Source organism: Corticium candelabrum, chromosome 1 (genome assembly GCF_963422355.1).
Source record: "Corticium candelabrum chromosome 1, ooCorCand1.1, whole genome shotgun sequence".
NCBI lineage: Eukaryota > Metazoa > Porifera > Homoscleromorpha > Homosclerophorida > Plakinidae > Corticium > Corticium candelabrum.
In genome coordinates, this window is record NC_085085.1 from 15,065,784 (window position 1) to 15,078,580 (window position 12,797).

The 12,797-nt window shown below is 42.6% G+C and overlaps 6 protein-coding genes across 6 annotated transcripts; 3 read left to right on the plus strand and 3 right to left on the minus strand.

The window, feature by feature from the left end:
* Window positions 1–56: 56 nt before the first annotated feature.
* LOC134188172 (BRCA1-associated protein-like) lies at window positions 57–2,734 on the plus strand. Its single transcript, XM_062656375.1, has 12 exons — window positions 57–252; window positions 321–441; window positions 751–846; window positions 908–1,049; window positions 1,111–1,310; window positions 1,364–1,439; window positions 1,526–1,593; window positions 1,647–1,717; window positions 1,776–1,888; window positions 1,940–2,029; window positions 2,181–2,525; window positions 2,594–2,734. Exons 1-12 carry the CDS (start codon window positions 63–65, stop codon window positions 2,702–2,704), a joined length of 1,623 nt encoding a protein of 540 aa, XP_062512359.1. The 5' UTR covers window positions 57–62; the 3' UTR covers window positions 2,705–2,734.
* On the minus strand, window positions 2,508–3,914 carry LOC134188180 (uncharacterized). Its single transcript, XM_062656385.1, has 2 exons — window positions 3,266–3,914; window positions 2,508–2,856 (listed from the first exon to the last, which is right to left on the minus strand). Exons 1-2 carry the CDS (start codon window positions 3,877–3,879, stop codon window positions 2,736–2,738), a joined length of 735 nt encoding a protein of 244 aa, XP_062512369.1. The 5' UTR covers window positions 3,880–3,914; the 3' UTR covers window positions 2,508–2,735.
* Window positions 3,915–3,977: 63 nt separating this feature from the next.
* Window positions 3,978–4,973, plus strand: LOC134178480 (uncharacterized). Its single transcript, XM_062645358.1, has 3 exons — window positions 3,978–4,142; window positions 4,517–4,625; window positions 4,696–4,973. Exons 1-3 carry the CDS (start codon window positions 4,017–4,019, stop codon window positions 4,971–4,973), a joined length of 513 nt encoding a protein of 170 aa, XP_062501342.1. The 5' UTR covers window positions 3,978–4,016.
* Window positions 4,944–9,145, minus strand: LOC134178460 (E3 ubiquitin-protein ligase BRE1A-like). Its single transcript, XM_062645339.1, has 17 exons — window positions 8,953–9,145; window positions 8,339–8,875; window positions 7,698–8,054; window positions 7,538–7,630; window positions 7,392–7,472; window positions 7,074–7,253; window positions 6,943–7,020; window positions 6,729–6,886; window positions 6,585–6,669; window positions 6,276–6,455; window positions 6,089–6,217; window positions 5,878–6,027; window positions 5,752–5,811; window positions 5,625–5,696; window positions 5,424–5,492; window positions 5,255–5,356; window positions 4,944–5,190 (listed from the first exon to the last, which is right to left on the minus strand). Exons 1-17 carry the CDS (start codon window positions 9,049–9,051, stop codon window positions 5,014–5,016), a joined length of 2,607 nt encoding a protein of 868 aa, XP_062501323.1. The 5' UTR covers window positions 9,052–9,145; the 3' UTR covers window positions 4,944–5,013.
* Window positions 9,130–10,443, plus strand: LOC134178470 (serine racemase-like). Its single transcript, XM_062645349.1, has one exon. It carries the CDS (start codon window positions 9,227–9,229, stop codon window positions 10,211–10,213), a length of 987 nt encoding a protein of 328 aa, XP_062501333.1. The 5' UTR covers window positions 9,130–9,226; the 3' UTR covers window positions 10,214–10,443.
* Window positions 10,444–10,618: 175 nt separating this feature from the next.
* Window positions 10,619–12,796, minus strand: LOC134183852 (DNA repair protein RAD51 homolog 4-like). Its single transcript, XM_062651421.1, has 8 exons — window positions 12,711–12,796; window positions 12,342–12,642; window positions 11,995–12,120; window positions 11,826–11,930; window positions 11,669–11,759; window positions 11,138–11,208; window positions 10,912–11,079; window positions 10,619–10,850 (listed from the first exon to the last, which is right to left on the minus strand). Exons 2-8 carry the CDS (start codon window positions 12,603–12,605, stop codon window positions 10,770–10,772), a joined length of 906 nt encoding a protein of 301 aa, XP_062507405.1. The 5' UTR covers window positions 12,606–12,642; window positions 12,711–12,796; the 3' UTR covers window positions 10,619–10,769.
* Between the last annotated feature and the right edge of the window lies 1 nt (window position 12,797).

Consider the following 12,797-nt stretch of genomic DNA (forward strand, 5'->3'; position numbering starts at 1 on the left):
CTCTGTCAGCGACAAAGTTCGATTTATATCAATAAAGCAGTCTGGGTAATCGAGGCTACTGTATGAGCAAAATTGCTATTCGACTCGAAGTAGCGGCCGATGCTGCTTTGCCGCGTTCCCTACCGCAAAGGCAAGTAAACGAGAAGCAAGCAAGCCGCGAAATTTCAAGAGCAGAGGCGTTACCAGATGACACACACTCACCGATTGGCCAGAGACAAATGAAACGCATGAGTGTCGAGACATACACACCAAGTACGGACTTATACTGTAGCAATTACGAGTGTGTGTATGCTAGATGTACGTTGAACAATTTATAACAGACGTTGTGGCATCGTCTGCTGCTGAGGGTCTCGATGAAGCAAACAGGTTGTCTTTCTTCTCTGGTAATCCTGCTGTGGAAATAACGAGAGGCTTTCTACATGTGTATATGAATGACAACAGGTGAGACATTACTGGAAGTTGTGTGTGTGTCTGCGTGTGTGTGTGTGTGTGTGTGTGTGTGTGTGTGTGTGTGTGTGTGTGTGTGTGTGTGTGTGTTTGTGTGTGTGTTTGTGTGTGTGTGTGTGTGTGTGTGTGTGTGTGTGTGTGTGTCTGTGTGTGTGTGTGTGTCTGTGTGTGTGTCTGTGTGTGTGTCTGTGTGTGTGTGTGTGTGTCTGTGTGTGCGTGTCTGTGTGTGTGTGTGTGTGTGTGTGTGTGTGTGTGTCTGTGTGTCTGTGTGTGTGTGTGTGTGATCTCACCTCATGATTTCAGTCAGACAATCGAAGCTGATTGTAGTCTCCTCTGCATTCTCGCCATACCTGCAACCCTCACTTGTCGCGACCTTCTCAAGTTCATCGCTTCAGCAAGGTAACCTGCTCTACCATCCACCTACCAACACCATACAAACCACCATGTTCTTACTCTATAGTCCAACCATCGATAGCATTCGTGTAATTCGAGACTCGACCCCCAACCAGTACATGGCACTAATCAACTTCAAAGACAAGACACTAGCTTCAAGCTTTTACTCTGAAGTCAACGGCCGTTCGTATAATTCCTTTGAGGACTATGTCAGTGACTGGTAGCGAAACCCGTTCACGACTTTAGTACTATACAAATGTGTTGTAATAGAAATGCAGTATGGCATTGGTATCTCACGTTGAAGCAGTGAGGACGTCAGACGGAGCATCACAGTCTGTCGCTGGTTTGACTGAGCTGCCGTCGTGCCCTGTTTGTCTGGAGCGGCTGGACGATTCAGTTAACACCGTTCTCACAATCTTGTGTAATCACTCGTTTCATAGCAGTTGTCTAGAGAAGTGGAGCGACACAACGTCAGTAACCAGATGGACTCGATAAACTCGTGTGATGACGTGTGTGCGTGTAGTTGTCCTGTGTGTCGATATTGTCAATCTCCCGAGCCGGCGGCAGACAACAAATGTTTCTTGTGTGATGTTCGAGAGGTCTGATGTTAAATTTACCACACACACACACACCGAGAAAGCGTATTATTGCCTAGAGAGTGAGTGAACGTAACTTGTGTCTATAGGATTTATGGATTTGTCTGATATGTGGCCATGTGGGTTGTGGCCGTTATGTCGAAGCTCATGCATTCAGGTAAGTCAGAAAGTCAGTGAACAAATACACTTTTGTCAGTTGCTTATTGTTAGGCATTACGAAGCAACACAGCATGCGTTTGCAATGCAACTGGGCAGTCAGCGAGTGTGGAATTATTTAGGAGGTTTGGATACCGATCTTAGTATGAGCATCTGCATATAGAAAAGAGATCTTGTCTGTAGATAATTATGTCCATCGACTGATACAGAACAAGAGCGATGGAAAACTAGTAGAGGTGGAGGGTAATGTCGGACAAGAATTGGCAGATGAAAAGATTGACTCTCTAACTCTCGAGGTAGATACAAGTGTAATTCAATGAGCTTGAGTGTGGAATGCTGTTTTGTAGTATACTCACATGTTGACAAGCCAACTGGATTCCCAGAGACTTTATTTTGAGGAGAAAATGGCTCGAATGGAGAAAGAAGCGTTGGATCAGGTTCATCAAGTTGTTACAAATAATGTGTCTGCATACATCCATATGTAATTTTTCATACACAAATAGTTGATATTAATTCATTGTGTATATAACACTAATTACATGTGCATGTAGTATTCATTGTATGTTACATGTGTACGTATCTGTCCAGGTAACCGCATTAGAAGACAGAAGTCGAAAGTACAAAGAAGAGATGGAACGACTTGAGTGTCAACTGCATGATGATGGAAAATCGAAGCGGAAGCTCGAGAAGAGGATAGAACAGCTGACAACACGACTGTCAAAGGCAGAAGAAGAAGTAAAAGAAGAGAAAGAGATGAACAAATGTTTAAGAGACAACCAACAAGCACTAAAAGAGAAAATAGAGAGGGATCACTTCGAATGGGAGAAGAGACACGAGGACGAGGTCCACGAGCTCTCCGAACAAATCCGGGATCTCATGTTCTATGTAGAAACACAACAGAAAATGGAACGAGTCTCGGATGAACAGAAACAAGTAAATTATTACTCCACTGCAATTAATAGTCATTGATATTAAACAGTCTTGTAAAATACTCTGCCTAGGAATTACAAGATGGACAAATCGTGGTTGAATCACCGTCAGAGGGAGGTACAGCAACGGCATCAACATCATCAGGTCACTCAAAGGGACGTAAATCTAAGAAACGTAAATAGCTTCGTGATAGTTCTAATGCAACAATGCATTTCACTGTGGTCGTTGATATCTCAACAAGAATTTCTTCTTCATTAGTTTCTGTTTGGCAAGTCGCTTTTTTCTTTGAATTTCTTCTTGGGAGCAGGTCTGCGTCACTTTTGTTGCAGCACTCCTGTAAATCAAGTAGCAAACGGAAATCACAACCAGCAGGCCAACTGACATTGTCGTACCAGTAAACAAACACAAGACTTTATCAACAACTAAGAAACATTAAAACAATTTTATTTTTTATCTGACTTGTTCCAAGTAGGAAGGATTAGGCAACGACCACCACCACCATGGCAGGCTTCATAATACAAAAGGCCGTGCTTGAATTTCACCGCAAAGGCAATGTGCATGTGCACTGCAGATGTAGGTATTACACGTAGCGTACCTCTAGCCCTTCTGACCTTTGGATCATGTAAAAACAGGGGAATGCTTTTATGATTAATAAATATATCAGAACATAACATTGTATCATAGGACACTTGTAAATGGACCTAATAACATCACACCCTGCTGACCTGATGTACCTCACTGACCTGATATCATTTGGCTGTACAAGGTTACATCCTTCAGAGTCCACACTTCGTTTTCCTTCTTCCTCTGAACGTATCGATGCAGTCAATTCTACGACCGGATCGTGACGGCGACTACTGTCATCATCACGGCTAACACGCTGTCCCACATCTCCTTCATCACTCTCCCACGTTTCATTCTCGATTCCCGCACACAATGCCTCCAGGTCCTCTCCACCGACACTGACATGTTGATCATTGCCATCAGCTTCAAACGCCTCGAATTGCAACACAAGACTTCTAAGTCTCTCTCTCGTCTGAGCCGTTTTCTTGGCACGTCGAGACCGCCCATCACTCTCACATTCTCTTGACTTTCTCTGTTTGTAGGATCGCGAGCGAAGATTTAAGGGAGAGCAGAGCCTATCGAGAGCATTCTCGTCACAACCTCGTTTCAGTTTGTTCGCCAGCGCTCTCCTATCTCTCGGAGATTTCTGTTTGCCGTTCGCTTTTCGTCTCACGTTCGCACGAAGTCGCGGTTTGCTGTAGTCCCATTCGATTTCGGCTTCCGTAGGCGTGAGGAGTCGGTCGTGACTGTCGTTCGCCATCTTGACTACTTTGTATCTATCTGTCAAGCTCATTCCAACGAGCAGCGGAGAAAGCAGTTGAAACTGCCCGCTAGCGCGCTAGGAGAATTGCGCTACACTAACTTTGCGCATGCCCTGTTGCCTTGCGTGCACTGGCTGGAGTGTGCGGCCGTTTGTTAGCAAGCGACGCAATGGCCGGATTGGGTTTGAATGTGGTGACTCGGGGCATACGTTACCAGCTTTCTGATGTAGAGCAGATGAGTACGAGTGACTTGCAGTCATTGATGGAGACACAACGGGACAGAATTGTTGTTTTGGTTGGTTGAGTCAGAGTTTAGACTAACATGCCTATGCATACGGTGCAACCTGACAATTATATAGCAGGAGTCTATACTAGCGTAAAGGCAAGGTCACAAACATGTCTCTCCGTATATAATGCAATAATATGTGCAAATGTATGTATCATTTAGTTAATTAAACACTGTCGTTACATTTTCAATTCTAACTATATTTTTGCAGTTAATTTACGTTGTACTAATACGCTTACTTACTCTAACGCACCTCATATATTGCTTCCAGTTTTGCATGTTGCAGGCTTGGCACTGAACTGTTGACAGCAGCAAATGGAAACATTTTGCTTTCATTCATTTCTCTAGTCTACTGTAAAGTCTGCTTGCCTGTTGCTATTTAGGATACCCGTTCTGAAGAGGAGTACAGAGTAAGTCATGTGAAAGGAGCCATCCGAATCGACCCAAATGTGCGAAGCTGGAGAGATGTGTGTGCTTTAGTACCAAACATCGGTGAATTAGTCAAACACGTTTGATGTCACAATGTCACAGAAAGTCTCATGTATTCGTATATCTTGAACAGAGGACAAAGACAAGATCGTTGCGTATTGTTCTGTCGGCTATCGATCATCAGTTGTAGTTGCACGACTCCAGAGGCACATGCAAGGGTCAGACAATGTTCCTCAGATGTTCAACTTGGAAGGAAGTCTCTTCAAGTGGGCAAATGAAGAACGACCAATGGTTAACTCTCACGATGATCCCACATTGTACTGTCACCCATACAATGCCATGTGGGGAATGATGCTCAATTCGCAACTTCGGAGAAGAGAACCAGAGGCAAAGAGAACTTCTAATATTTAACTGTGTCTATGAATGTGTAAGGCTGGCTGTGAAAATTTAGCTAAGACAAGTAAATCTTATGAAAATCATTGGCTCCAAATGCAGCAGCACACTTGGGGCACTTTCTCTGTCTCGTCTCATAGCGAGTTTTAATGCAGTCTGTACAGAACACATGGAAACACTTGGTAAGAACACAGTCCTTCTTGTTTGTATTGCAACAAGGACACACCAGTTTTGACTACATCAACATGAAATAATGATTGTCATATCAGCCAACACATCAGGTGAGAAACTGAACTCACTTTGTATGTTCTCAATTCCTCTTTTAAGATTTCATCAGCAGTTGTTGCTATTCCAAATTTCTTCTGTCTTTCTAACTTACGATTCAATCGAGTGTTTTCCTCCTGGACATGCCAACAAGCATTCAAACTGTGGCCTAATCGGTAATTATCCTCTCATATTTCACCATACCTCAGCCCTCCTGGATCTGAAGGACTCTTGCTCCATGGCAGAAGTTTTACTGTCTAAAGCTGCCTGCAACTGAACCAATACAACATACATTGCCTATCAGTTTACCCCAACACACACACACACACACACACACACACACACACACACACACACACACACACACACACACACACACTACACCACCACCACATTACACCACACCTGCTGAATATGTTCAATCTGCTTCTCTAACTGAAACTTTGCTTCTTGTACTGCTTGACCAGCTTCAATTGCCTATAAAGACATCAATGAAGATCCAACAATGAAGGACTTGAAAATTGACTCTGACTCTCTTTCTGTGTGAATCCATGGCCTGTTGTCTAAGAGTCACCTCTTTCTCCATCGCAGTCTGACATTGTAACACAACCAACTGACTACTGGTCCAGTCCACGCATAATATCTATATGGTTCTGACCATGCTGGCTTGAAGACTCTTTTCCCTTTCTTCCACCCTTTGACACACTTCATTTTGTGCCTGCTGTTGTGATTCCAGCATCGCAATGTGTTTCACCTGTCCCTCTTGCTGCTCGGTCAACAATTGTTGCAAATGTGTCAGTTTAATCCTCTACAAACAATCAAATTCAAGTGAATAAGTTTCAATCGCTGCATACAAGTCACGTCGTGACCTCTGACATGAGTTTCAAATTAGCGTCTTCTTTTTCGTGTAGCTGTTGTAGAAGTCGAGCGTTCTGTTCCTGCATGTCTTCAAATGCCTGAGCAGTTACCTCCATCTCACTTAGCATGGCATCCTCGTCCTAACGACATATCACAGCAATGCAATCAAGTAATCACTAGCATTCATCTCTCCCTCACATGTTTTGCATGTGTTAGATCCTTTTGCATCTGCTTGATGGTTTCTTCCGCAGCCCTTAGTCTTTGAACGGCCTCGTAGTTTGCCATACTTTGCAGCCTTTTCAATTGCTCTTCCATTTCTACTAGTTTCGCCTTTGCCTCTTCAAGTTCACCTTTAATTTGTTTTTCTGCTGATAAAAGCTACAAGGAAAAAATTGAAATCTTAGGTTATGTAAACAGCATTCACCAATAATACACTGCCACATGATTATTAACAGACAATAAAAACCTAATATGTCTACGACAAACGCTGCCACTAGTGACCCTCACCTCTACTTTTTCTCTTTGCTCCTTTGCCAAGCCTTTGTAAACATCGAGCAACAGTTTCATCTCTTTCTGACTTTCTTGAGCTTTCCTAAAACAAATTTACACAAAATTACAACAATCACAAAACTAGCAGCAACGGATACTGACTTCAAGCTGGCTTTGAGTTCTCTCACCAACTCGGATTCAGCTTTCTCTTCTTCGCTTCCTCCCTGGCCTGTCTCTTGTCCTTCCTTCTCTTCTACTGCAAGTAAACTGCTGTCTTCATGTTCACATGGTTCAGAAATGGCTTTCCCTTCTAGCCGGTACTACAACAGTACAGTAGCAACACGACTACACTGTAGTCCAGAAAGTGACTACGTACTTGAGCTAATTGATGATGGGCGTCATTGAACTTCCTCTTGTAACGAGCAAGCTCATTCTTCAACTGCTGGTTGCTATTCTGTAAAATCTCACAATGCAAGAGAGTGGCCTGTTGTGCACATGCCAACAAACCTGCAGGCTTCCTATCAAGTGTCTCATTTCTTTGTTTATTGGACCAGCTTGTTCTGTTGCAGCTACATGTTGTTCATACTCCATACGAACAGTGTGATAATCTCTCTTCAACTTGGACAATGTATTATTCAGTTTCGAAACCTCTTCCTTTGTTTTGTGATGAAACTTTTGTTCCTCAGCCTGCGTACGTCAGATTACATGACAGCCGCTGTTGGTGTTTGTGTGTCAACTACAGTTTGTATGTCTAGACGTCGTGACTCTACTCTTGCAACAACGTAGTCTGACTATCTATGTTTGTCCTGCACTATGTTTTCTCACTTCTATTTCATCTAGCTGCTGCATGTACTGTCCTTTATTGGTTGTAAGTAATCTTCGTGTTTCTTCCAACTGTACCCTTAGCTAGTGACAGCAGAGAACAAGTAACTACTAGAAACAAACAACATATCATACACTACATACAATACCTGCATATAGTCTGAGTACAAAACAGAGAACTGAGTCTGTAATATCTTGTATGGTACACTGGCCAGCACAGCTGTATCAGATACTTGATTGACCTTCACAGAACAAACAAGCCATAACACATGCAACTGTCCAAGTGTCATATCCATTGTATTCACGCACTTCCAACTTCAGTCGTTCTACCTCCTGACAGACTTTTTCATATTTTTGCTGTTGCTCTGTTAGTTCTTTTTCCCGAGTGGCTACAATTTCCTGCATTTCAGCCAACTCAACAGACACTTCCTCCTTCACATTCTCAACATTGGCAGCCACAGCCACAGCCATAAGTGCTTGACCTTCGGATTCCTTAGAATCTGTACCTTGAGCTTGAGCTGCCTGTAGAGCCTCAGAAAGCTGCATTTCTAATTTTTCTATTCGTTGAGATGCCTTCTGTAAATCAAACTGATTGTCATCAAGAGAAGTTGTCAGTTTTTCCACTCGTTCTTCTGCTATGGTGAACTTATCACGAAGAAGTTCAAACTGTTAACAATGAATCATCATAAGTACTATAACTTTCCTAATAATAATGATCTAAAGTCTGAGATTGTATCAGACAGCTTGCAACACACACTTAATGTAATACACAATACATCTCAACATCAAACTAATGCAACATATTTCACTTACAGAAAACAGTGGCACAACCACCATAAAAAATTAATTACAATAAATCAAATTTCTATTCTATTTAAAATTTTTAAATCTTTCATTAAAAATCTCAGACTTATTGGATAGCTTGCTGCAACAATTCTAATAACAGAAACCTCTTTTTGGTGTTCATGCTGCTCTGCATGTGAACGTGACACTTGTTCACTGAGCCTGCCATTTTCATTCACCAATTCTTCGATTCGTTTCACAAGCTCCTCATTCGCATCAAAATCATCAGACTTCATTCTCTCCACCAGTTGTTCCCTCTCTCTCCTGATCGCTTCAATAGCCTGGACCAACTCAGCAACCACAGTCTTTGAAACTTGATATCGTTTAGCTGTTGCAGCCTCGATATCCTCCTGATAATGTGACTTCAACAGTTTCTGCAAGAACATAGAAACGTGCGCCGCTGTATCTTCCACTGGCTGTGCACCCTCGGCATCTCCCTCCATCCTCTGCAACATAAATCTCACATCGCCATCCAGTTGATCCCAATGTCTGTTCACTAGACTGAGTGTTGACTCGAGACGAGAGCGGCTGCTATTACTCTCAGCAATCTGTTTGTGCAACTCCTCTTCCCGAAATATTCTCTCCTTTATCTTGGCAGCGAGCATCTTATTCTGCAGCTGTAACGTACGAACATCTAGCTCTTCCTGTCACACACACACACACACACACAGACGTGCTACAGGAAGGTAGACATCACGCAGCACTAACAAGGAATACAAACCTGGGAAGAGACAGGACCAAATCTTGGCGTTAATAAAGTGCGAGATACTTTAGTTGGCGGTTGCCCACTCATTCCTTCTTGAACACTCCGTTTCGACATTGGCAGCGTGCACGTGTCCAGCTTGCCTCGGGCTAGCGCGCTTTAAAATAGAAGTGTTGTGATAACGCACTTTAGAAAGTTAATAATTTGCATCAGTAAGATCACGTGACGGTGGCTATTCACACATTCATGCTTCTCATGCAACACCCGCTCGGCGTTTGTGTACAGTAGCGACATGTCCGAAATGCTCAATCTCTCCAACATTCGTGCAGCAGCAAAACGTATCTCGGCCCACGCGTTTCGCACGCCCATCATGACAAGCTGCACGATGGACAAGAAAGCAGGCAGACGCCTCTACTTCAAATGCGAGAACCTGCAAAGAACCGGTTCTTTTAAATTCCGTGGCGCAATCAACGCCGTAAGTGAAATGGCCGTCGAGTCGCGTCCGGTTGTGGTGACCCACAGCAGTGGAAACCACGCCCAAGCTGTGTCCCTAGCCGCCAACCTCAACGGTCTGCAGGCTGTTGTTGTGATGCCTCGCACGGCGCCGCATTGCAAGAAAGATGCAGTGCTGGGATATGGAGCTCACGTTGTCGATTGTGAGCCAACAGAAGCGGGAAGGGAGAATGCTACAAATTTGGAGATTGCTAAGCTTACAGCTGGTGGCAGAATTGGAGAGTTTGTTAGTTCGTCACAGGATCATCGTGTTATTGCGGGACAGGGAACTGTTGCCCTTGAGATGCTCGAAGACCTGCAACAATTAGATGGTATTATTGCTCCTGTAGGAGGAGGAGGGTTGCTCGCTGGTGTCGCTCTAGCTGCAAAGAGTCTTGATCCCCATTGTGACATTAAGGTGATAGCAGCCGAGCCGGTGAATGCTGCAGATTGCTACAATTCGGTGAGGAGTGGGCATCGACAACCACTTACTAGTGTTCCCCAGACTGTAGCCGATGGCTTGAAAACGAATGTGGGGACTGTAACGTGGCCCTATATAAAGAAGTATGTCGATGATGTCGTACTGGTAAGTGAGCAGGAGATCAAGGATGCCATGCAACTAGTATGGGAGAGGATGAAACTGGTCATCGAGCCGTCTGCTGCGGTTGCTGTGGCAGCTGCTCTCACGCAGCAGTTTAAAGAACAACACAGCAAATTGCAACATGTTGGAGTTATCCTTTCTGGAGGAAATTGTGATTTGAACAAACTTCCTTGGATACATATGTAACACGTAGTCCAGATTTCAGCAATGTTGTCTTTAGATGCAGTAGAGTGGAAGTGTTATATTGGTATTCTCATATTTGGGTTATGTTAATATTAACTCTGTTTAACTAATTTTGCCTTTCACATATACCTACTAGTAGAGTTGACATTCGCAACTTTGAATTGGAATTATTTTATTATGAATCACTGAACTGTTTCAAATCTCATTCAACTTGTCTTTACTAATCTTGGAAATCTCTGCTTGTGAAGAAGCTGTATGTGTGTGTGTGTGTGTGTGTGTGTGTGTGTGTGTGTGTGCGCGTGCGTGTGTGTGCGTGCGTGCGTGTGCGTGCGTGTGTGTGTGTGTGTGTGTGTGTGTGTGTGTGTGTGTGTGTGTGTGTGCATGTAGCTACTTCAACGTCTGTTTATTCAACAAAAACTATTTCATATTTTAAACTCTGTAATTTTCTCTGCAATACAGTTATAGTTAGCCTAACACACATAATCCCTTGACAATTGTTCTCATATAAAAGATAACTTTAACAGCAATAATATGACTGCAATAAAATGAGATGATGACATTACATATCACCAACATTTTCAGTATACAGTGGTGTTAGCCCACCAGATGTGATGTAGAAATATGAAAACAAACCTCTAGTCTATGTATAACAAAAAAGTCACTGACAGCAATTTCATTATACAATCATTCTTATCACTCACTCGAATTCGAGACGATTTCACTAATGATACTCGTCTCTTGCTTCCAACACATTCATCACTTTCAACTGCTTGCACGAATATCCGAGTACTTGGAACATGAGACCAACTCTTGCCCAAAGCAGACTTTACAGAGACTCCAGTGTGATCTTGAACAACACCATTTGTACACTAACAATAAAGACTAATCATAAAATTTTCTAATAAATTAAAAACATGCGGTGTGCACCAGCACTGCCAAGCCAAGTTCTGTTGCTAAAACTTTCAGAGTCCTTGCAAGTTCCATCATCAAGCTATGACCTGAAAATGTATCAGTTAGTAGTAATCATAGGTGTATAAAGCAGGGGTCACAGGGGCACGTGCCCCTTGGCTAAGTTTGATTTTGGCCAAGATATATTCAACCTGTCGAGTGACCTGCTAATATTTAGGAATGACAGACATAGAAACTGACAACATTAACATGACATACAGAACTAACTCCATAGTGTTAATGTTGGTTTACTGTTTTCTTGCTATGTAGCATGCATACATATATGAATAATTATTAACACAGTTAGCCTTGTTTGCCAAGCCATGCCCCTAGGCAAATGTGTGTCCCTCAACCAAATCTAGGTCCCTACACCACTGGTGATATCCGTGAAAACAAAACACAATAACATTTGTCTGTCTTAATTAATGCATATATAACAAAATACAAACTAAAGAACACAAACAAACACGACATGTATCTTAGCATATCATATCACACCATACATCTCACCACGAGATTGTTGTCCTCCAAGTATGGGACTGATTAGCGTTGACACAATGTCAACTACAACCAGCTTCAAGCCACTGTAAAATGAGTCAGCCTGGCGAGACCAATGCGTGTCAAAGATTCACCACCTTCCAATCACAACAGTTAAGTATAAACAAACGTGCTCCACAATCCTGGACTTGATGGCGTTCAAGTGTTGCAAAGCAGAGTAGATGTTGAAAGCTCTCACATAATAAACACGACGTAAAGCCTTCTCAATTTCAGCCTACAGGAAACACAATAGAAAATAAAATAGAAATTATATAAAAATACTTAAGAAAATTAACAACTTGAGAAGTTAATGATTTGCTAATGATCTGACAGAGTCGCTGTGCAGAGAAGTTGGCTGTTGTGTCCAAATACAGAACTGTTGCAGACTCGTGACAACACACTTGTGAGCACACCTGCAAACAAAGCTACAAAACGAGCGTGCATTACTATAATTGCATGAGAAAAATAAGAAAGAGCATCACACACACACACACACACACACACACACACACACACACACACACACACACACACACACACACACAGAGTCAAAAGATATTGGACAGTCAAAATATCAAAATATTCGACAAAACTATATAAATCAATTCCCTAGAGGATTGACTAATGGCTAACGACTGTACAGTACCTGTGTCTTCCCTGCTCCAACTGACCCAACTATTTCTGTCACTTCCCCTGTCCACACCCCGCCGTCCAACAACTCATCAACACTGCATGCAAACACAAAACGTATGTACTGTACTGTACAATATATGGAATGACACCACAGATGTATAATAGGTAAACAATCTGGGACTCCGAGGACACACAGCAGCAATGCCACTTTGCTTCTCGGCGAATCTGTATTAGAACGTAACGTTGCAGATATCGTTGTTATAAACAATAGATACATAACGTTACACTCAAAATACTAACTTACCTGGAGCAACCTAGAATAGAAAGTGTAGAGATCAGATAAGAAAGCTGGACGACAAACCAGAACAACTGGAAACATTACCCGTTTTTAGAATAGATGTTGTTGAAAGAAAGGAATCAAGAAGATCTGTCCCATTGACAGGAAAGCAGGCATGTGAGACACGTGACA

Excerpts from the sequence above, each read along its gene's own strand:
- LOC134178480 (XM_062645358.1), top strand. The coding sequence starts at position 4,017 with ATGGCCGGATTGGGTTTGAATGTGGTGACTCGGGGCATACGTTACCAG. Across the intron at positions 4,143-4,516 it reads GGGACAGAATTGTTGTTTTG|GATACCCGTTCTGAAGAGGA; the intron begins GTTGGTTGAGTC and ends GTTGCTATTTAG. Across the intron at positions 4,626-4,695 it reads TGCTTTAGTACCAAACATCG|AGGACAAAGACAAGATCGTT; the intron begins GTGAATTAGTCA and ends TATCTTGAACAG.
- LOC134178460 (XM_062645339.1), bottom strand. The coding sequence starts at position 9,051 with ATGTCGAAACGGAGTGTTCAAGAAGGAATGAGTGGGCAACCGCCAACT. Across the intron at positions 6,670-6,728 it reads GAACTCAAAGCCAGCTTGAA|GAAAGCTCAAGAAAGTCAGA; the intron begins GTCAGTATCCGT and ends AATTTGTTTTAG. Across the intron at positions 5,191-5,254 it reads AGGAATTGAGAACATACAAA|TCAAAACTGGTGTGTCCTTG; the intron begins GTGAGTTCAGTT and ends ATGTTGATGTAG.
- LOC134183852 (XM_062651421.1), bottom strand. The coding sequence starts at position 12,605 with ATGTATCTATTGTTTATAACAACGATATCTGCAACGTTACGTTCTAAT. Across the intron at positions 11,760-11,825 it reads AGTCCAGGATTGTGGAGCAC|GCTGACTCATTTTACAGTGG; the intron begins GTTTGTTTATAC and ends TGGTCTCGCCAG. Across the intron at positions 11,209-11,668 it reads TGGAGGACAACAATCTCGTG|GTCATAGCTTGATGATGGAA; the intron begins GTGAGATGTATG and ends ATACATTTTCAG.
- LOC134188172 (XM_062656375.1), top strand. The coding sequence starts at position 63 with ATGAGCAAAATTGCTATTCGACTCGAAGTAGCGGCCGATGCTGCTTTG. Across the intron at positions 2,030-2,180 it reads AGAAAGAAGCGTTGGATCAG|GTAACCGCATTAGAAGACAG; the intron begins GTTCATCAAGTT and ends GTATCTGTCCAG. Across the intron at positions 2,526-2,593 it reads TCTCGGATGAACAGAAACAA|GAATTACAAGATGGACAAAT; the intron begins GTAAATTATTAC and ends TACTCTGCCTAG.
- LOC134178470 (XM_062645349.1), top strand. The coding sequence starts at position 9,227 with ATGTCCGAAATGCTCAATCTCTCCAACATTCGTGCAGCAGCAAAACGT.
- LOC134188180 (XM_062656385.1), bottom strand. The coding sequence starts at position 3,879 with ATGAGCTTGACAGATAGATACAAAGTAGTCAAGATGGCGAACGACAGT. Across the intron at positions 2,857-3,265 it reads GTACAGCCAAATGATATCAG|GAGTGCTGCAACAAAAGTGA; the intron begins GTCAGTGAGGTA and ends CTTGATTTACAG.